This window comes from Lepisma saccharinum, chromosome 8 (genome assembly GCF_977018435.1).
Source record: "Lepisma saccharinum chromosome 8, izLepSacc3.1, whole genome shotgun sequence".
Taxonomy (NCBI): Eukaryota; Metazoa; Arthropoda; class Insecta; order Zygentoma; family Lepismatidae; genus Lepisma; species Lepisma saccharinum.
The window spans coordinates 74514072-74537773 of record NC_139236.1 but is presented as its reverse complement, the minus strand read 5'-3'; the positions used below and the strand labels follow the sequence as shown (position 1 = coordinate 74537773).

Genomic DNA, 23702 nt, shown 5'->3' with positions numbered 1-23702 from the left:
CACACATACAGAAACAAACACAACAGAAGTGAGAACGGCTTGAGAACATTTTACATCTGACAACATCGCCTTATTTTTTTGTGCGCAATCCTGTACATTGTGACAGCTTGTCAACGTCTTATCAGATACCACTGATAAAACCGGAAAAGTGTGCGCAATCCAGGTGTAGCCAGCACAGCGCGCTGCGACGCCAGGGGGTCCCAGGTTCAAATCCTGGCCTGGGCATGGGTGTTCTTTGTGAGTGCCCTTCGATACCCGGTGGAGGCACATGGTGGTTCGGATCCCACTTCAAACTGTAGGTTCAGTCCGGATTAGCCTTACTGTGCATAAATTGGACTTAAAACACCAAATCAATCAATCTTTGTGAGTGTCCCTTCATTAATTGCATCATATCTTCACCCATCATCATCTTCCCGATTAGTCAAAAGTGGCAGAAAAGCGAAATAACATAAACCAACATCAATCAATCAATCTGCATCTGCCTTCCCTGTGAAGAATCCCTAAATTTACAGTTTTGTGGAGGTTTTCCAATTCCAAAATCTTCAGACATTTAACCGTTGCAATTCGGATAAGAAATCTGTACCCGCCGCAATTTCTAGTTATTCCTGACTTACAAATTTCCACGGTGCGGCATATATAGTTGTCCACTTGCTCGGATGCGGAGGTCAAAGGTACAGTGACCGGCATTAGAAATGCGACACCTATATCCGGAAATACTCGCTTTCCTCCAAGGTGTTATGTGTGTTGCCTAACTCTGCGGAGGTGGTAGAAGTTACCGTTGAAAATTCGCTATTAAAATCAAGGTATTGCCGTAGAGTTAGGCAACACACATAACACCTAAGCAGGAAGCGAGTATATCAGCATCTAGGTGTCCCACTTTTATTGCTGGTGACTGTACATGTCCCAACATTAATGGAGATGATGGAGGATAGGGATAGTGTGTGCAAATTCCGATTTATGCTTTAGTAGTTCTGTCATGCGTTATGGAATTCCACTCCCGAAAAATGTACACGAGAAATGAGTCCGTTTCATGCCTCTTTATACCCACACAAGCTAATTGTGATCTACAGTTTAAAGGGAGATTCGATTTACTGAAATTGCTCCCACCGGATATCGAACCTGGGCCTTCTCAATTACAATATTAACGACTAAGCTATCGAAGAATCAAGAAGATTTGTACAGGCCATGTGGCACGAATAGGAGAGGAAGGAAGAGTTGACAGGATTCTTGTTGGAAAGCCTGATGGTAAGAGACCTGTAGGAAGGCCAAGATGGAGGGATAACGTTGGGATGGACCTAATGGAAAACGGTAAGGATGGAAAAGACTGTATTGATCTTGCCCGGGATAGGGACAGATGGAAGGCTTGTGTTGCTGCAGCCATAAACCTTCGGGTTTAGGATGGCTAGAGAGTTAGGTACGCTATTGGTGTAGCAGTAGTACCCCTTCATTCTCACATCTCCTAGCTAACCAGTTTTCTTTTAGTCATCCAAAAACTCATAGTTGTAAAGAAGAAGAAATCTGGTACAGTGCCAATGTGCCTGGCATACTTCTTTTCATCTGCAGAATCCATTAGCTAACGCCGTTCGTTTATTGGCTGGAATAAACCTCCACGATGCTGCAGCAGTACCATTGTCAAGCCGCAGCCGCGTAATTCGAAACACTCCATATTGTTTTTTGTTTCGTTGTTATGCGATTTTTCGTTTTTCAAGTAATTTGTCCTCGAAACGAAGTGGTTCGGATGGCAAAAAGTGAGCGAGCGGTGGGCAACCTTTTGTCGTCGTATTGTGCACGGCTTCAACATATTTTAATGGCCTTTGCTTCCATTGTTAGTCCTTTATTATAGAGGAAAAGCAATTCTCTTTGAAAATCGATTCGGTAAATTGATTATTTCGATTGAGTCGAACGTCACATCGGCAATCGGCATTCAATTCACATTGCAATTGGCGAGTCATGTCAAAGTTGAACGAATTCCTTGCCACTGCATAAAAGAAGCTGTTCTTCCGATGGAAACTCCTTTTTATTTGGCTCAGTTTTGACAGATTGATAAGATTTTCTTTCAAAATCATGTTTCAAGGGTTGGCCCTTAGTGGCAGCATTGCCATGAGGTACTGCAAAACGATATACTGTTGAGAGTTTTTGTAAATCACTGGCAAGTTGGTAACTAAACGTGTTTACAGTCATAGGTGCACCAAAGGGGACGGCTCAGTGGTTACATCCTCTCTCTTTTAGTTGTATTTCCTAGCAACACTGAGGGAACAGTCGATTTTTTTGGCTGAAACCACTTTGTTTATCTTCGAACACTGGCCTTTCGATGGGTCAGTGACAACGTTGTTGTCTTGTAATCAGTGCGGCCCGGGTTTGATCCGCGGTGGAGGGACATTGAACATTCGTTCGGGTCCCAGTCGTGATTAGCCTATCCGAGCGTAAAGTGGACTTAAGGAGATTTTGACCAAGAGTCGTGGAAAATGTTCATATGACCATTGGAGGTACGGATATAATAAAATAAATTTGGTGCTGTACTTGCAAGACAGGTTAGGTTGTAAGTTAGAAACAGTTAGTAGTTTGAAAAAAAAATATTTTACTGCTACTAAGTCTATATTATTTTGTAACTGTACAATGAAACTTTTAAAAGTTGTTGATGCTTTTCGTGCCATGTACAGCCATGGGTATTTCTGGGTTGTAAAAAAAAAATTGAAAGCCTGTGTCGTTGGAACAACTCTGAAGTGTGGCGATAGTACTCCGTGAGTAATTTTTGTCCTGAAAGAAGAATGGGAACCACTTAAGCTTAAAAATTACATTTCTTCGAACAATAAAGCCCCATCCAAACACACATTTTTTTCTGATAAGACTTTAAGTAACAAATTATATGCTAGAGTCCGCGGCAAATCTCCTGCGTATGGCCTTGAGCGGCTGAACAGCACGAGCGAATCACAGACGTGCGGCGTTGCCTAGTTCAGTGACAAGGCATTTCGCTCAACCCCGCTGTCTCTTTTCCGTGTGAGATTTCGACATGGCACCGCTGCAGTGCGCTGCTATTGGCTATCGCCATATGCAGGAGATTTGACGCGCACGCTAGTACATTGTAAACATAATATAAGAAATTACAAGTAGATATACATATAGAATTTGAAAAGGCACTACCATTTTTTTAAATACAACTTGTCTTTTCTGAACATAGGTGTTTGTGTGTTGTGCTTTCAACACTCACCTCGTCGTCGCGATTAGCCTAGAGCTGCAGGCGACTTAAAAAAAACTACAATATACAGAACAAGAAAATGTTTTTAAGAGGGTACTTGAAATATGCATTTTCCTGTACGTCACATTAAATAAAATTCCAAATATGATCGCAGTTATATAACTCATCATCAGTTATTTGAATATAGTTATTGAACTAGAAAACTACAAGTAGTACATTTGAAGCTCCCCCCCCCCCCCCGAGGAACTAAAAACAAGATTAATGCATGCAGCTTTCCCTGTGTGTAGGATCCGAGAAAGGATTAAAAATACCCAGATTCAGTTCCTGAGCTTCCAGGTTGGCAACAGTGCCTGGATTGCGTAAGAAGCGAGGGGAAATGCTGCCGATTTCTCGAACAAAAGGAGAAAGCAAGGATGTAGAATGAGTTACAATAGGGAAAAACATCAACAAAGGGAAGGTTTCGACACAATTGTCAACCGTGAATCAGAAAACAAAGTGAGATGTAATTAGGAAATTCAAGAAATAAGAATGCTTGAGTAGAACAATAGTGAATTCAGTAATGAGTTCTCAGAAGCTGTTCAAAAGTACCTATTGTATTAAATGTTAATACAATGTATCCGAAATTTAATTAAAAGGTTCTTGAGGAAGGTAAACAACAACACACGGTCTGGGTGAAGTATCATTTACTTAATTGCAGAGTGTTTCAAAAGTCTCGTAACCATAACTTCTATCTCTTGCAAAATAGAACCACACCCTTCTCGAATGTACACATTTTGATTTCTTCAGACACACTTTTAACCTTCCCAACAATTTATCCTACATGTTGGGAGGAGTATTTTAGCTAATGTTTTTAGCTTTTTGAGGACGTTTTTAGCGTAACCTTTCATTTTTAATCCACTAGCTGATTACTCGGCGATGCCCGGGTATTTATTTATCCCAATCTTGTATTCGACAGGAAAATAATTAATTCTAACTATAGTGTAAAATGTAACTAATTTTATATGTAATCGTGAATGCCACCAATTAGCTTAGCGACTCCGAAAACGATGGATTCGACACTAATCTAGGTCATTTGTGGCATTTTATTTTTCACCCCCTCTCACCCCCCCCCCCTTCCATGCCGATAGGCGATGAACTTGAAGTCGAATCGCATTGGGATTGTCACGGAAACTATGGATTCCACACTAATATCGGTGGTTTTCGCAACACAGCCTGAATGTTAGACAACCCGAGAAACACTATCGTTGTGCGGATTGCATAGCCACGAATCTCTGTTTGTGCGGAATTTAATATCGGTGGTTTTCGATTACTTTTACATGTCACCCCTTCCCACCCACCACTAGGGGTGCCAGGGGTATCTTACCCCCAAAGTATTCTTTCCAAATTGCAAGTGACATTTGTACCACGTTTGGTTGAAATTGCTCCAGGCGTTCGAGAGTTATGCCGGAACAAACATATACACACACACACACCCACACACATACATCCATTTTTTATATAGTATAATATAGATTGTGTTAGTCCTATGCAGGTATATTCTACAACCTTGCACTTCTAACCTTTTTCAAAGGGATCCTTACGCCTCTCTTTTAACTCTCACGTAAAAAAATTAGATAGAGGTATATTTGCCCTTAGTATGGCCATGTGTGCCGGCACCTAAAAATATTAATTAATTAATTAATTAATTCAGTAATCAATTGTTTTTTGCGGGTTCGGCCCACCGCTTTTGCAAGAACCGACAACGTTAAGATCCCCCCCCCCCTCCCCAAAGCAGCCAGTAGGGAAACAGGATTTTGTCAAATTAACCATTCTGCGCTGTGATTGCACATGGTTAATACAGCGGCCCGGATGTAATTTCAGTCCTCAATCATCTACAGTAAAACCTCGTTAATGCGGACCCCGATAAGCCTTACTTCGCTTAATCCGGACAGGCAAAAGCCCCCCCCCCAAAGCAGCAGAATGCAAGGTTTTAAATGTGGCTAGAAGTCAACAAGAGAACTTCCCAAAGAAAAGGCAGTCAACCACTGATGAAATTCTGTTTCCGGCAGACTTTGTACTGTACTGTATAGTGTATTTAGGCTTAAGCCCTTTAAATGCACCATAATAAACGTGCTTTGTTGCTGTAAACGTAGTTTTAATGCACTTCCTACTGTTTTTTTAGGTTATTTAAGTTAATCCGGACTTTCGTTAAACCGGTCCACTTTCCCCCCCCCCATTAGTCCGGATTAACGAGGTTTTACTGTATTTAATTTTAAAAAATCGCTGTGTATTGGTAAGAGAGACTAAACTACATTGTAACGTGGATATGATGACTATGTCTGCTTAAGTTTCAATTTCACTGCGTCATTCACTTCACGATCCATATTTGAGAGCCCACTACTACAGACAAATTACGGTTATACGTGCATTATTGGGCTTCAAGCGTATACCGCTCGTTTTGCCTGTTCGAGCGTTATTCGCTCGTGCGAAGAAACTCTTCAATTCCGTAGCTACTCTATCTAGCGTCGTCCGTGCGAACTATTTGGCGCTCGATCGAAATGTTCTCCCTGCAGCACTCTAATACGCACAGTACCTTGCATTTCACATCATTACGAACAAATTTTATATAATAGCTTTCTTTAAAACGAGCAAGTATAAATTTGATGGGACTAAGACAAAATGTATTGCGAGCGAAGCGATCAAGATAATGTTTGGATCTCTTTCTTTGTAAACTGATAATAGCGTAATACTAATTTTACAAGACTGTACTTTCACCAGGAACCGTGACGTTTATTTTTTTCCCCATTTTTGGTCTGATTTGTCCCCTTTTAGATGTTCTGAAGTCTAGGCTTGAAACGTTGATCTAATGGAAGCGATGTTCAGCGATAAAACAGGTCTAAATTTCTCGCCGACACGCAACCCAAGATCTGCAATGGCGGTTTATCTGATAAAAAGGGTGCTCGAAGCTCGCGTAATAGACAACTGGGGCCGAGAGATTAACCTATTTAAAGGGATGGCATGAATTTCGCCCATACAACCTGCAGGATTCAACAGAAATGGGTTTATAGGCTTAAAATAACGCACCACCCTTTCCTGGGCAATTTGTGAAAATTACATGTTTTAGGAAGAAGGCGTGCAGAGCAAAGCGACTACCTGTTGAAGGACATCCGAGGAGCATAATGTTCTATACTCTGTCCCGGTAATCTGTGGACTCGTGTACTGCTACGCTCCGCTCACTCCCTTTCTCCCCTTCCTTTCCCTTATGCGCTGCCTTACTCCAGAGATTCCCGGGATAAAGTATAGGGCAGACCTGTTCCGCCCGACCGTATATGCGTGTGGACTGAAGAGCGAGCAGCGGTACTGTAGCGTCATAAGAGGGGCGGAAAGGAGGGAGTGAACGAGGTAGGAGGCTTCGTCGGTTGAGTTCGTGCAGTGGGAAATCTCTCGTAATCTGATACATGAGCATCAGTGCAGTGTGGCATTGTAATCATGGCAAAAGAAACAGGAGGCTGTTCCGTGAAAAGGAGGGCACCTTCCCCCGAAGTATTTGTACCTCTACGCCACTCCTACTCTTCTGCTTACGAACCTTGAGGTGCGGTGTGCAGGCGGGAAGCTCGCGCCGCTTGCTCCAACGTTATGTTACTAGCCCAGTATTGATCCTTAGTAATGTAAAAATTAGAAGAGCTATAATTTAGCAGTCCTCCTCTTTAGCCGAGCGGGTTAAGGCGTTCACTCGTCTTGAGATCGTTCGCTGCGTAGGTTCGAATCCGGCTCTGGTCGGAATTTATTCGGCCTACGTATAGGGCCGGTGGCAACCCACCATCGTGAGGAAATTGGGGAGCTCCGAGTGAGTGAGCGTAATCCGGTCACGGAGACCTACTATAACGGCTGGGGATACGTCGGGCTGACCCCCCGACTATTCCAATACTGGTTGAAGATCTCCACGCTTAGAGGTGACGAAGGAAAGCGTGGGAGGGAGACCGGCAGTCGGTAGGTATGCCTAGGCCCTTCATGGGCTGTTGCGCGAAGGATTATATAATTTAGCAACTGTCTATAGGTTTATACACTACCTTCCATCATCATATTTTCTACAGATCGTATCTAGCTTAATAATAAACTTTAAAAACAGCTTCCACTTGCAACATGGGGATAAATTTATACTCTCTTGTGCAATGTTTATTTTTTCAGTCGCAGTGCCCATTCCTACGATATTGAAATAAATACACATTTGCACACTGTCACTCTTCGCCTATGCAACTTCATAGTGAAGTCGTTGGACCTTATTTGATGAACTATATGCAGATGACCAATGAACAAGTAGCCAATAGGCAAGCAATTAGCCTACCTTTTGCAAGTCACGTGCCTTTGTTTATTTTGACTTCATTCTTGTGCTGGTCGGAGAATAATTTTAGTAAATTCTATTAAATATACAATCCAATAAATTTTGGTTCCGAATGTTGAAATCAGAGCACCTGGTATTAACTAGCCTTTTAAATGTGTTTCTTTTTTATTCTTCTTCCAGGTTCCGTAATCATGGGCTTGGGCTCCATGATCTTCATTGTGCCCCACTTCATCGCAGACCCTCACTCCGGTAGCGTCGGGACGAACAACTCTACCTCCGACAACATCTGTCGTGGCGTGCCCGTCAGGAGCCACTCTCAGGACATGGGCCTGGAGAGACTATCCTCAGGTGAGTGCCATCGTGGACAACCAGGGTAGGGGCAGCAGGGGCACAAGCCGTACACGAGCGCACCATCAGGGGGGAAGAATATGTGCGATTTTCCTACCCGTTACATAAGAAAAAGCGCACGTCCCAAGTTATTGTAAAAGTACGGTGACTCAATTTTTAGAGGATGTACAGTCATGGAAAAAAAGTACGTTCCCCATAGAGCCTTAATATCAGTAGTCTTATGGGGGAACTATTTCTTTCTGTGAATACAGTGCCTGATTTACCACAACAATTCTTATTTATTACAAGAGTAAAATGAGCACCTTAAAAGTAAAAAAAAAAAAATAAAAAAAAATTGTAGGGCAGACTGTATACAGCTCAAAGTTACATTAGGTATCAACTCTTATTTACAAAACGACCTCAAGGCTGCAACACTGATCAACTAAGCTTCTAAGCGCCATTTTTGATATTTTAAAGATGGCGCAACTAATACACACTTGCACCAGTGAAGAGGAGTGGTTTCTTGTCATATGTCAGCCAAAAACTTGACAGAAATTTTTACTACGCCAGCATGTTTACTGAATGGAGGAAAGTTTGATAATGGCCTCATTTCGCAGCCAGATGGGTGGAAAGGCCTTCGCAGAGGCTCACAAGTAACTGCACGTGGACTCCAGCTGGAACTTTGGCATTGGAATGGGCGTTTTTTTTTGTTTTTTTTTTTTTTTCAAATTTTGCTCTCCATTCGAAAAACCTCTTGGATATTTCAAAATATGAAAAATAACATACGCGTAGAATTGCTTCTAGAGCATTGACGTGAATTTTCGTGTAGTTTTCTTTCACTGTTGTCTAGATACAGGGTATGGTCAAAAATATGGAAACACCACGACATCGGAACGGATGATATCGACGCAATTTTTCCACTTGAAATCGAACTAAGTGCGACATTCTTTTGTTTTGCGCCGTGAGATAGGACCTTGTCCTGTCGGACTGGTAGGAGTAGACAGTTGAGCTGTAGATAGCGTGGAGTGCAGTTGATACTGAATCATGTCCGAGCTAACAGTGTTTCAATGATGTCAAATCGTTGGTGCCGCCTTGCAGGGGACTCTGTTACCAAAGTAGCCATGTTATTTGGCGTATCGAGAGGGACTCTATCCAAGATCATGGTGACATAATAGTGTGTCCGGAAAGACATCATCAGATAAACATATGTACACTGAGTGACAGAGACAGAAGGACACTGAGGAGGATTATGACAATCTTTTGCATGAAGAATGATGCAAGATCCCATTATGCACCATCCAGGACTTGTATTTGTCCATTCCTCTGAGACTGCAGGCCGTTTTCGAAGCTAAAGGCTGTCCTGCACCTTATTAGCTACAGCATTCCGGCTTTTCTTCCATATTTTTGTCCATCCCCTGTATTATCAATAGTTTAATAGACTTACGTAATCACGAAACTATTGATAATATCTAGACAACAGTGAAAGAAAACTACACGAAAATTCACGTCAATGCTCTAGAAGCAATTCTAAGCGTATGTAATTTTTCATATTTTGAAATATCCAAGAGGTTTTTCGAATGGAGAGGAAAATTTGAAAACATTCGCCAATTCCAATGCCAAAGATCCAGCCGAGCCTTAAGGTATACAGGCACCAACTCAAAGTTCAAAATGTATGTAGATCAGCAATAGTTCTGTGCTAAGTTGCAGCAAACTTGTGCAAGCTTACATACAGAAATCTACTAGATAAGCAACAAAAACAAATTAAAGTTTTAATTTGACTCTCCCTGTATTTATTATATATTAATTGATAAAGCACCAATGCAGGCATGCAAGTTAAACAAAAACAGAAGTCCGACAACTTCAAATGTTCCGGCAATTTCGGCGGTAAAGCAGATAACGTGGGAGAATACGCCCTCAACTCGGGAGTTGTTAGGTAAACACGAGAGATATTTCCATTCAACAGAAGTTAAACTGTGTTTACCGACTAGTATTCAGGTTCTTTTTTTACTTGATTTTCCCACTTTTTTTTATTCATAAATATTGACAGCATACAAACAACACACAAATTGTGTTTCACACATTTCTCTTTCCCATATTTAAAGCTATGGAACCACAACAAGCAGCAAACAAAGCAAAAAAAGTGTGACGTCATAGTTGCCAGATCTGCTTCTTCTTGCCTTACTTTAATTATTTCCACTAGATGTTAGTGATTGGTGTAAAAGTTTTGTTACAGAATACACTTGCGTCAATTGAAGATTACTAAGCTCGTTATTATTTAAGTCATTTTTGTGGTTACACTGTTAATCCTTTCATGTTTATTGGTATGTTATTGTTGTTAGTACTATTCAATTCAACTCTTTCTGCTAAATGCTTCTTCTTATTGTGTTTTTATTTAATGTCCAGCAAAATTATGCATTTTTTGTGGTGTTTCAATGTATCGTTAATGTTACGAAACTCGTTCTCTTATTGGTCGCTTCGTTTGACCAATATATTTATGTTTGACGTCTCGTTTGCGACTCGTGCAAGATGGGTAATTAAGAAGTAGAAGCACGTAGGAGCTCGGATCCCACTTTAAACTGTAGGTCCAGTCCCGATTAGCCTTTCTGTGTGGAAAGCGGACTTCAAACCAAGCTCAAACAAACAAAAACCCATGCAAGACGTACTTTGGTCAGCTGGTTGCTTCTTGTGACTTTATTGGGTCTCACAATACGAACTAGAAGTTAGAGAAACGTCAACCATTTGCAATTTGTTTTTATATGCTGTGTTTATGCTCATGGATAATAAACATTTACATGTAATTTTCAGCGCAAGACCTTATCTGCTTCTCTTTTTCAACAGGTTTATCTTCGCCGCCCTTATCGCCGAACAACCACTATCCCCGAGCGGACAACTGCATCCAGGGCTCCCCGTCAACCGCGGGCCCCGTGCTCCTCTTCCTGGTGGCGCAGCTCCTCCTGGGGTGCGGAGGTTCGCCCCTATTCACCCTGGGTACCACTTACATCGACGACCACGTCAGGCCGGAAAGTGCTTCCCTCTATATTGGTAAGTGATGGAATATATTTATTATAATTATTGCCGTCTATCAATACATTCCTAAAAATTAAATGCTGCTAAACTCGGGCACATGAAATTAGGCAGCTTCGAGAATTTGTGCTGTATTGCCACTTCGATGCTCGTTTGGAGCCTATTTTTGTAATATACTCACTGGCGCTGAAACCCAAATTTCGTTTCGGCCCCTTTATAAGGGCCCAATGTAAAACTTTCAACATGGTTTTATTTTTCAACAAAATATTATTCATGTCATGAAACTTTCATAGTCAATTGAGGATTGTGTGCGAGATCATTTTAGGTCCTTCTTTCCTCAGAGTTTAAATTCGATGGATTGATTTGCTTTATTTTATTTCGCTTCTTTGTGCCACTTTTGGCTAATTTTGCGAAGATATGAATGAGTGATGATGTGATGAAATTGATTAATGGACACGCACAAACATCCATGCCGAGGCCGGGATTTTAGCTGGGACCCCTGGAGATCTAATTCGAATTATTTCCTTTATTTACGAAGCTTTTGCAGACAGGAACTTTGCATGCAAAGAGGCGGCAAATTACGCAGGATTCTCTTCTGAAATGGGGACATCAGCAATGTGAAGTCTATCATCCCGTTGAGTCTTTATAGCGTCCAGCATGCCTGTGTGTTTATTCCATCTCAGTATTTTTTCTTTCGAACACGCAGTGAATTTAGAAAAACGCATGGTACATTATGATTTAAACTTTAAGAAAAGATTTCCTTATACAGATCCACCATGTCGTAGTGTAGTGCGGCGTATGATTCATACATTTCGCAAGACTGTCAAGGACATTGGCTTCATTTGATTTGATTTATTTAGCGTCGCTTTTCTACCACCTTTTGGCTAATTGCGACGATGAGGATGAGTAATGATATGATGAAATTGTTGAACGGACACTCGCAAAGAACAAGCATGCCCGGACCGGGATTCCGACCCGGGACCCCTGGCGCCGTCACGGGCGGTGCTAACACTCTGCCACGAAGGTCGGCTTCATGAATATTTGCTAACAAAATAAATCATGTCAGTACGTACTCACATGGACGACAGCAGGATTTTTCCCAAAGAGAAAAGCAAGCAAGGTATTCTCTCCAGGGGGGATATTTCTCCCCCTAAACCTTGTCCCCCTCAAAAAATACTCCTTCAGTTTTAAGTTACCATGTTCCTTCAACAAATAACTGACATAAATGACAGCGTTTGCCCCCCCCTTTCTAGCCCCCTCCCTTTTTGGACGTCTATGCGTGGAATGTGAATACCGCAAAATGTTTAATGCATTTATGTGGCAGAGTGGTGGTCAGTGACTTTCTGCTCACCGTGCGTACATAGTAGAATTTACAAGGAAATTTTGTGTCCGATATTTTATGAGGGCATCGTGCTTGAGAATGCTTGTTGAAGGTCTGTCTCGTTATTTTCCGTTCCGAAGTGGGCAGTAAACCACACGGCGCCCTATTTACATTTATACTGCTCCATTCCTCTCACAAGAGGCCAGAAAATTACTTTCCTTCCTTTGAAGTTTTCCTCTGGCAGTGCCGTATAGCTCTGATGTTCTTATCTCGTTTCGCCTCTTTATTGCGAGTAAATTAATGTACCATATCTTGTTGGATGTTTATGTTCTATGCTTCGGCATGAGACGTTAATGGATGGTTCGCGTGAGGCAACCAGGTGGCAGCACTTGCTTCAACATTGTGTGCCTTTGGGTCATTTCATGTTCATGGCGTCGTTGAATAGACCGTACGAGCATAAGGTTATAGCGAATTAACTGAGCAAACTTTTTTTCCTGTTAAACACGTGTGTTGATATAACCCTGCCTATTGCCAGGACATGGCCACCTGTAAGAGGGGCCAAAGGAGGAGAGGAGAGGGAGGGGTTGATCCCCTTGGAATAAGAAAAATGCCTTCTTATACTTACCCTTTCTCCTTTCATCTATCAATATTTTTCATTTGTATTTTTCTTCTAGCTTTCCATACTCTTTCTCAATTTTAGTGTATCTTTGTTCTTGCCAACTTCCTCTCTTCTATGTTCTTATTTCTTATTCCTGTCCCTTTATCGATCTTCTGCTATTCTCTTCCATCTCTCTCTTTCTGTGTGTGTCAGATCCCATTCTTTCTCTTCCTTTTTCTCTTTATACAATTCATTCTGTCTCTCTTGCTTTCTCTTAATATATTTGAGTGTTAATTTCAGTTCACTTATGCGCAACTAACTTAATCGGGATTGGGTTTCGAACAACCGTCCTACCTCTGTCGGGTATCGAACCCGGATTCCCTTGACTACAAGGTGACGGCGTATGTTAAAGAACCGAAACATTCAGTTATTCTTATATTGAGTTATAAGATTATGCAAAAATGATTTCTTCCCATTATAGTTATGCATTACTGTTACTGTTCTTGTATAATTTCGAACACCCTTAATTCATAGGGACCCTTTATATTGAGATTTGTAGGTCCAATTTCAGAAGAATATTGGGGCATTATATTTTGCCAGTACGAATTTGATATCAAGATTACTTCTCCCATCTAACAATAACCTAAGGTTCAGTGTATATAATACTTTTCATAGTCACAAAAGAGACAAAATAATTTAAAATTGTAAGTAAATAAAAATAACTAACGATTTCCATGCACTCTCTAAAAGTTCAGTGTTACTCTATCTACACCATTACTGTCACGGCCTGTCTCCCATCCAATCCCACGAGGAGGCCGAGAGTCATCAGCCAAGGGAAGACGTGGCGAGAGGACCGCATCAATTCCGAGGCCGACAGGTAATGGACTTTCGGGGGTCCCCCCCAGACACCACCTCCCTCCCGCACACACACGTCGCTCTCCCATCTCATTGTGATGAGCTCGGGACTAGAGTCTCGATCCGGATGGGATGGAGGTGGAAGCTTTTCGCGATGGTCAATATTGGTTCAGCTGGACGGGACGCCCTGAAAACTAAGTAACTTTGCTCTACCCGTCGCGGAGGAAGTTCTCCGTGGAATCCGACGTTTCTCTCTGGTTTAGTGGCTGTACCGGACCGGACAGCTTTCTGTTTGTGAGCGTCACTTTCCCTGTCAAGTTGGCCCGAGCCGTTTTCCTTTCGCACATCAAATACAGTACATCCCAATCGTTAATTTGGCAAATATTTATCTAGTTCCTCAAAAAATGACGGCAGGGGTCTCGGGTAGGAATCCTGGCCTGGGCATGGATGTTTGCGAGTGTCCATTCATCAATTTCATCATATCGTCACTCATCCTCATCTTCGCAAATTAGCCGAAAGTGGCACAAGAAGCGAAGTAGAAAAATAAAGCAATTCAATTCAAGTTCCTCAAATGCACTGAAAATGACCAAGACGTAAATTTTTACTTTTTGATAGTTTTGTCACGTATTTCGCTAGTTTCTTACATGCATCGAAAGTGGTCAAGGAATAAATCATTAGCCGATCTTCGTGGCGGAGTGTCTAGCACAGCGGTTTAAGATACCAGGGGTCCCGGGTTCGAATGCCCTCGACTTTTATTAGATAATTAGATTTTGTTGAATTTAATCAGATATTTATTTAGTTTTGTAATGTGTCTCAGTCTCGAGTTTCAAACAGATTTCTCATCGCCTTCCGTAATGTTAAATAAGACTTCTCTGGAGAATTGGTTCAAATATATTTTTGAGAAAGTTGCCGACAGTTTTTGAACGTTCTTTTTTCTTTGGTTTAAATTTTCGTCTGACGTCCCGAAATAAGCGAACAATAGATGTAATAATTCCTTTATTTTAAGTTACTTTTAAGACTCCTTTTCTCGACGTGTTGAAAAAATATTAATGGTGTCCCAAGTCCCCGGGATGTGGGGGTGACTTTGATATTCTACGGCTTCCTTAAAGTAGTGAAGTTACAGTCGCTCCACAGCAACTTACATTGACATCCTATAAAGAATTTAGAATAGATATTTTAGTGATTACTAAGGCTAGCATTTTTATGACCTAAAAATCACCAAAATATGCCAAATAAAATATGCTCTTATGACCTAAAATTTTACAAAATATGCACTATAATTTGAAAAATATGCCCTTTTAACTGGACTGTTTCAAACATCAATATCTAAGTGCCGAGATATTTTCAAATACACACTATTTTTAGTTCACTTTATGGGCCCTGATGAGTTGCAATGCACAATGAATCCTTTCTCTAAAGTTTCAAATAAAAATGAAAAAGATTTTGCTACAGTGCAAAAAAAAAAAAAAAAGCCCTAGTAAAAATGGGAGTAAAACGAATCCACTTCGAAAATGACTATATTTTTCTTGAAAATTCAAAAATATGCTGAATATAACCGAAAATCCATCCAAATATGAAATATCACGTAGAAATGGCCAAATATGCCAAAATATGCCCTTAAAAAGCACCTTAATTTAATTATTTTCTTCATAATATGAATTTCTACATGTTTAGGGAACACATCACCCTTACCCATAAAAATATGCTAAGTCATGAAAATCCTAGCCATAGTGATTACAGTTTAAAAAAACGAACATTATGAATCTAATGCATTACGTGATGACATGACAAGTTGTTTTGCTAGTTAAAGGTAAAAAAAGGTAAAGTGCTCCCCTGTGCATAGCACCACGCCATGAAGGCGTATAGGGGATGTGGGGGTAACGCCCCACACTTTCTTGATCCGGTCGTGAGTGAGGGTGATGTGATCAGCATCACGCCCCTGACCGCCTTTACCCCCCAGGGTTTCCCCCAGGTACCCATGTTATTCGACGCTGGGTGGGCGCCGGGGCCGCTTCCAACGTTAGAAAAGTTCCCGGATTTGAACCGGCCGGGGATCGAACCCAGGACCTTTGGTAGTCAGACCCGTTACGGACTGAGCCACCGCGGTTGAGGTTGTACCCACTGGCGGACGTTTCTTGATGAATCTTTCAACAAAATGTAGTTAGTTATCTTTGAACTTATCTGTCAAGATAGTTTTTCACCCTTTGTCAGCGAGAGACATTTCGAGACTAAGGCTAAAGTAATAGAAAGTGTCTTTTATTTTCTCTCCAAAACTCACCGACTACCTCGATGCTTTTCATGCTTTCCAGTCACCGTATTTATAAGGGTAGTAGGACGTGGATTTTTGAAATTTTCAATGATCGTTTCTTACAGCATCAATGCCTTTTTCAATTTTTTTTAAAATAATAGGAAAAACAAAAACCAACGAAGGTGTAAAAGTCATCCCCGTTTAGTCAGAAGTTCATAGTTGGCAAGGATTTGCCACAATTTGCATATGGAAGGACGTCAGTCGCTGATAAAATGTGTTAATGGTATTACCAATTACAGCCGCAGATTTACTCTTCAAATTTTCTTTTTCTTACCGTTTCCTAGAAGATGATAACGTTCCTACAATGCTTCACCTAAATGCCTATGTGGAAATCGTAGTATCGGTATGGCTGAAATCTAAGGGACGACGAGCATATCGTGTGCTTCATCCCCCTCTTTTCTTCGTACCAGGCTGTGACAGTCTCCGGGTAGCGCTGAATTAGTCGCTGTTCAATTTCTCGGCGTTCTTCGATCATCTGTTTTCCCCGAGGCCCACATGTAAGGAATTTGCAGATACATTGGAGCAGGTACTCCAAGGGAATGTATCTTATAATGTTTGTGCTATATTCTAAAGTTGCTGTATCTCTCTCTCTCTCTCTGACACACACACACACAAACATACACACAGAAAGAGAAAGAGAGACAATTCGTCTTCATTGATTTCCGATGAACTTGAACATTCTTCTACTTTATTTTTTTGTTGTTTACTCTTCAAATCTTTCGGTTGAGAAGGTTTCTTAGCAACCTTGGATCTTTTGGTACCTGAAGCTTTTTGAACGATATGCCTTCATGGCACTGTGCTGCATGCACGGGGAACTTTATCTTTACTTTACTTGGGCTTACGGTTTCCGCTTGGAGATAGTAGTTGGAAACAGATGCAGTTGGAACAACAGGCAATACTTCTTCAAATGCATTCGCTTGTTCCCTTGTCTCTTCGTGATCTTGTGCGTCTCTCGAAGGAGTTCCACTGAAGCTGCGGGCGCCTCATGAACCACCATGATTACTAACACTGAGTGTTGTAACTGATCTTTTTACTGTCTTTGTCATTATATTCTGATTATGCAGTATTATCTTATATTAGTTAAGTATTAACATTATATTCCTTGTGTATGCGTCCAAAATCCACTACGCGTAGTAATAAAAAAATGTATCAATCGTTTCTATTTCTAATTTTGTTGTTTCACATCGCCTTTAAGAGGCCATATCATGGGCAGCGGAAAAACAGACCTTCATTCAGAAAACTTTTACTCGAAAACTATTTGAGGCATTTGAATGAGCTTTGTGGTGAATTGATCAGAAAGGATGAATCTTAACAGTGATTATCGAAATTTTTTTATCACTTCCATATTTTAATAGATATTAGCTGTCAAATATCTCAGTTTTTGTATCGGCGTATAGAGCCCGATTCTAAGTTACTGTAAAAATTAAACCTTGCAAGGCTTTCTTGCACCCTTCCTGAGTAAACTGATTTTTTTGTTTTTCAAATTGAGAGGCCCATTGTGACAATACGCCATTGCAAACATTGATATGCATTTTCAAACACCTTTGAGAATGGCTTTATTCGAGCCGTGGCGAGGCTGGCCATCGGCTGGCGAGGTTATTTTCAAATCCTACAAGTTCAGCCGTCTGCCGATAGATGACTCTGACCAGGTTTTACTACTGTGGGCGTGGCTTGGAAAACTTCTTCTTCTACCCTTGGCATTGTCTTTTCCCTTGGAGGCAGCTTTTGACCGTGCTCCGACCATTTCGGAAAATCCAAAGTTGATTTCCTTCACCCGGCTGTTTTTTCATTGTGTTTCATTTGTCTTATTTCTATTTTCCAAAATAATAAATACATTAATACAGAGACTGTCCCAATTGAATCTTACATAAATTATAGCAAAATTAAATTTGTTTTAAGTCAATTACATGCTCAAATAGGGTAATCGGGACTGGGGCTACAGGATAAAGTGGGATCCAGACCACTGTGTAGTTCTACCGGGGATCGAACGTGAGACCCCTTGAATACAAGTCCAGATAATTACTACTAATTCCATGGAAACTCAAGGACTTATTTGGGGAGGGGTCCGGAGCCCTCCCCAAGAAAGACTTACCAAGTGAAAAAATTAAATAATGAAAATATATTTGTGTAGCATTTATTACATAATCGATGGTTATAATTTCCTATGAACTTATTGATTGATTTGTTGTTTCTAAGTCCACTTTTTGCACAGAAAGGCTAATCGGGACTGGACTTACAGCTTAAAGTGAGATTCGAACAACTACTTGCATCCACCGGGTATACAACCCGGGATTCCTTGATTACAAGGCAACGACGATACCACTGCGCCATCGAGGAGGCCCACTCTTTGAACTTATTGGAAGAAAGATTGGAATTAGGGGGCTTAGAAGGACAGTACCAATTACCAAAGATTTATGATTGCACGCTACTATTTATAACAATATACATAAAATATTAATCAGGAACTTTACTTTTCGCTAACCGGATCTAACATTCTCTTTTATTCAATAAATATTCAATTCTTCATCAATTTGAAATGAATTTCTTTGCCACGGCACTTGTTTTTATGCAAATTATGCCGATCTTAACTACAGGTAAGCTAGATAATGAATACGTGCTGTTATTCGATCTTTTTACCTATTTATGTGATAATAATATAATTTTAACTTAAACATCATATTATTATTTTTCCTGACACACTTGGTTCGGTGTATTTCTAGATACATGCCTTGGGAGGCCCTACAGAAATTACAGCGAGAGGAAGTCAGACAGTCAGTCTGGTCCTCTTTCAAACTGTAAATCTTGTTCTTGTCCCGGGTTATGTAAACGCTCTCTCGTTTTCGTCTCGATCTCTGAATATAATTTCAATTATAGTCACATTAACTTCAACGCATTTTAAAAATACAATTTGTGTCTATACAAAGAACACGCTTGGGAAATACATTCACATTTAGAGAACACCGATATATTTCATAAAGAGGTAAGACAACTATGCTGAAGGTAGATATTTAAATTTTAAAAATAATTCACTGCACATTCAATTATACTATATATAATGTTATGTTATAATAATGGAACCTACATCTTGCAATTTTTTTAATTCTAGTTTCATTAATATTTTACTTTGGATATTATGTGAATACATTAATCGTGATGGAGGGAGAAAACACACCGGAACGACAAGTGACCGGCGACACGTGTCGCTTGAGAATTTCGCCAATCGAGCGTAGGCATGTGCGGCCTGCCATGTCGCTACGGTGTGAAACGTTGCTGCTGATTGGCTCGTTCCCAAGCGACATATGTTGCGTGTCGCTTCGGTGTGAGTTCTCCCTAAGAGGGCGAGTGACAATGAATTCAATTACATCTTCATAGCTTGTTCATGACTGAAATAAGCTTCTCGTGTCGCATGTCGCTCGGACTGGGACTTTCTCTCAATATCGTGTATCATGTCGACTCTGTTTGTTGTTCGTTCATGTTTTGCTTTAAACTGAATAGGCTCTTGTTGCTTGATGTGAATGTTCCGTGTCGCTTGGGAACGAGCCAGTCAACAGCAACGTTTCTCAATGTAGCTGCAGACCGAAGTGACAAGGGACACATACCTCCAGAGAACAATCCAGTCAACAGCTACGTTTCACACAGCTGTAGAATAACATGTCACACAAGCCTGCGTTCAATTGGTGAAATCCTCAAGCGACACGGATATTTCACGCCGTCTGAAGCAAAATATTAACTGTGCATGCGCGAACAACAGGCCAGGGCGACACGATGGACGGTATGGAAAAGAACTCAGTCCTAGGGACACACAAGCAACAGACAACACAAGCTGAATGGTTGATTGCATTTATTACTGAGAGCCAGTTACCAAGAGACACGTGTCGCTTGTCGCGTGTTGCTTCGATAACAAATATCCCTAAAAGTAAGCAGCTTTTGATTTTATATTTTTTTTCTTTCTTTCTCTTTCAATATTTTAATTATTTCACATTCATTTTTTTTGTAAACATGGTCAAGTGGAAGAAAAGGCTCCACAGCCTTAACTTCGCCATGTAAAAGAAGACGAAATAAATAAATATAAATACATTGTTTGAAAAGTAATAATAATTCAAAGGAATTTTAATGGTACACCTCTATGGTATGGCTAAATGATCGGGCAAGAAATTTTATGTTAATTGCGCAGTTCTTCCACATTTATGGTAAACACCAACAAATACTGCTGTTTCACTACATCTAACACGGATGATCTTTCTTCTTCTTCGCCGTTACCTCATTTCTGCAGGTTTCATTTTTTTCATTAGTATTTCATACTCTGGGTCTCGACTACTTTAAACATACCTGAACGTTATTTATCTACTTCATTATTTACAGATTATCATAATCGAAATTACAATCATAAAGATGAATCGTAAGTGTCAACTGTGAACCTGTGCGCCGTCATTTCACATAATCAGGCGAATTCCGTTCTACGAGGTTCACGAGTTGAAACCAGCCCCATAGATCAGTCGCTGGGCAGGATTGTCGTTTGGTGCCTCCCTTTCCCCCGCACTACTAAGAACCGACATTTTATGCGTGTCTTTCGATACTTTCTTCTTATGCAATGGTTTATGATATTTACATATTACAAATTGTGAAATGATGAAACAATTAAAACTCATTAAATAAAACAACAATAATATACTAGACCTTGGTGGCGTCCCTTCATCATCATCGTCGCGATTAGCCAAAGTTGGCTAAAAAATGACGCTAAATAACAGAAATTGAATAAAATATATAAATAATACTTGTTAAATTTGAAGATCAGTAAAGCTGGCGAATGGCAAAACTGTCATAAAACTAACAACAATAACAGCGGCGCAGCGTAGCGACCATTTTATTTTTGGAAATGGTTTGCGTTCCTAGAAACTCCTCTATCCCTCTCCCGTAGTCGGGGCATCAACCCATCTCATGGTAGGTGTAAAGAAAATCCACCCACTGTTTATAAGTTAGACTGTAAATATTTATTTCCCACCAGAATACTTCCGATCGGCAGGAAATTTGAACACCAGACCTTGAATATAGTAGTTATTGTTTTTAATATACGAAGATAAAAAGATACTGGTTCGTCTAGAGAACAATCCAATCAATGTTCGTCTAATATTACTAAGGTAGCCAAGCTAGGACTTAGGGCAGTGCAGGCAATCCTCAACATTATATTCTTGGTATCCTGAGATCCAGGCCAACCCGATTAAACAAACACTTTAACTACCCCTACTTACGAGGAATTTATACTCAAGCTCTCAGCCTCGAACCCCTGTCCTTTAGTAATTTCAACATTCTGAAAATACACAGTTTCATTTCATGCAATGTACAATGAGAAAGGCATTCCTTTAAATTAACAGTTCCTGTCACGTTTCACACAGCTGTAGGATAACATGTCACACAAACCTGCGTTCAATCAAGCGACATGGATATTTCACGCCGTCTAAAGCAAAATATTCACTGTGCATGCGCGAACAACAGACAAGGGCGATAAGATGGATGGTATGAAAAATAACTCAGTCCTAGGGACACACAAGCAACAGACAACACAAGCTGAATGGTTGATTGCGTTTATTACTGAGAGCCAGTTACCAAGAGACACGTGTCGCTTGTCGCGTGTTGCTTCGATATCAAATATCCCTAAAAGTAAGCAGCTTTTGAAGCACAGTATGAATAGTTAGTAGGTAAAAAGCAGTGACAAAACATATGATTGATTGATTGATAGATGGATAGATAGATAGAAAAAATTGCCTATAAATCCGCACCCTAATCATAACTTATTAAACATATCAAAACATATTTTTCATTCATCAATGTTTTACGCTTACAATAACCTCTAATTATTACTAAATCAATTTTTGTATTTTCCATCTAATATCTTATTATATTTAGCTCTTGCCAGTAGGCACTTTATCTTCTTATGTATATATATATATATATATATATATATATATATATATATATATATATATATATATATTTGGCCTCCATCTCATCAGACTTATCATTCATTAATTTCCTCAATTATCTCATCCAACTCGTTTGTATTTCCACCCTTCTACATAGGAGTTGTAGCTTTCCTGGCGACGTCAATCGACGTTAGCTTCCATCGTATACATTGCTCTCATCTTCAGGGATGAGATGATGTTGCTATGTATGTGCTCAAAACGTTGGAAGATAACGCCTATTTAATCTGGCTGGTACACCTGTTCGAATCCTTCTACATGCTAAATTGAAACAACAATCTTTCGTAATCATTAAACAGGATGGAATAAATAGCGGGGAGGCTTTTGTAATATTAATAATTTGAATTACATCCCCATTAAAAATTGAGCATCCTCGATGGCGCAGTGGTAGCGTCGTCGCCTTGTAATCAAGGGATCCCGGGTTCCATGCCTGGCCCAGTCCCGATTAGCCTTACTGTGCATAAAGTGGACTTAAAACACCAAATCAAAAAATCATTAAGAATTCATTTTAAAATTTTATAATGAATTTCGGGTTAAAGATTCAATATACTAACCTCCATTATTAATTCAATGCCGAGAATTATAAAAATTTGGGGGTGGTGGGTGGGGGTTGTGTTTATATACACGAACGCTCGGGAGCCAATATAAGTTTACAACCTACAAATCGGGTTTTCTCTACCGATTCAATATCTCCAATGTTGTTTGTGTTGCACCTGATTCAAAATCGGTCATAATTTATTTCGGAAATTATTTTTGGGAGGATAAAGACAGTCGATAGGAGAGGTTGACTGCCGTTCGATTCCCGGAGGAGAGGGTGAGGAAAGTGGATTCTCCCACTGCATGGGCTGCATCTACGTACAAGGGACTGTACTATATAACTACGTGGGAGCATAGAGACGATTTGCATCGCGTCTATAAATAAGCGAGACTGTGAATATGCAAAGAGCCACCACCACCCATCCACCAATACACCATCAAAACACATTGCATAATGCAGGTGGGTGGCTTTACCAATTTCTTTCAAATACAAGTAGTTAATTATAGTAACAAAACATCTTTTTATACATAATTGGATTTTTCAAAATTACAATAAAATAACAAAGCAACCAATTTTGTTGTAATTCTATAAAGAATAAGTTAACATAGGCCAGAATCGGTAAACTTCCCGTTCGGACAAATGTCGCAGTTGAAGTAGGGGTCTAGACAGGTAAAAAAACTGCTTACTGACACGTAATCTGACTTAAATTTGGCATAAAGCAGTCTATTTTCTAGTTTGAAGACCTTGTGACATTTGTCGAGCCGGGATGAAGTTCTTCATAACTAATGGGATAAAGAAAAAGGAAAATTTAATTCGTAACAGTACTAACGGACAAATTACGCCATTCGCAGGATGTAATTAATAAACACAATAACTCTAATTACATGATTATTAAAAAGCAAACATTTCTTTGTAAATAATAATGTAATATGCCTGTTTTTGACCAATCTCTCCCCTGTTGTAGGTTTGTTATCCATGAAATATCAATCTGGATTTTTTTGTTTCACAGGTACCAGTCATAGAGTAATCTTTACGCTGTAAATATCAAGTTTTTTAGCTCCCCGATCGGAGACGTCTGGGCTCAAAATTTTGAAAAAGAGAATCAAGAAACGATCAAAGAGCTATAACAGTAATTCAGCCGAAATACTCTGATATTACATAACTTCCCTAATAAAAATATCCTAAACTTTGAATTTTGGTCAAAATCAATATGTTGAAAAAATACGCGAAACATAC

The 23702-nt window shown here is 40.1% G+C and overlaps 1 protein-coding gene across 3 annotated transcripts in view; it reads left to right on the top strand.

The window, feature by feature from the left end:
- The window catches only part of Oatp30B (Organic anion transporting polypeptide 30B), a 260401-nt gene that overhangs the window by 206500 nt on the left and 30199 nt on the right, over positions 1-23702 (top strand). For all 3 annotated transcript variants that reach the window (XM_083126930.1, XM_083126928.1, XM_083126931.1), the window contains 2 exons: positions 7698-7865; positions 10683-10886. In XM_083126930.1, the coding sequence (XP_082983056.1) occupies positions 7698-7865; positions 10683-10886 (372 nt within the window). The remainder of the gene's footprint in view (positions 1-7697; positions 7866-10682; positions 10887-23702) is intronic.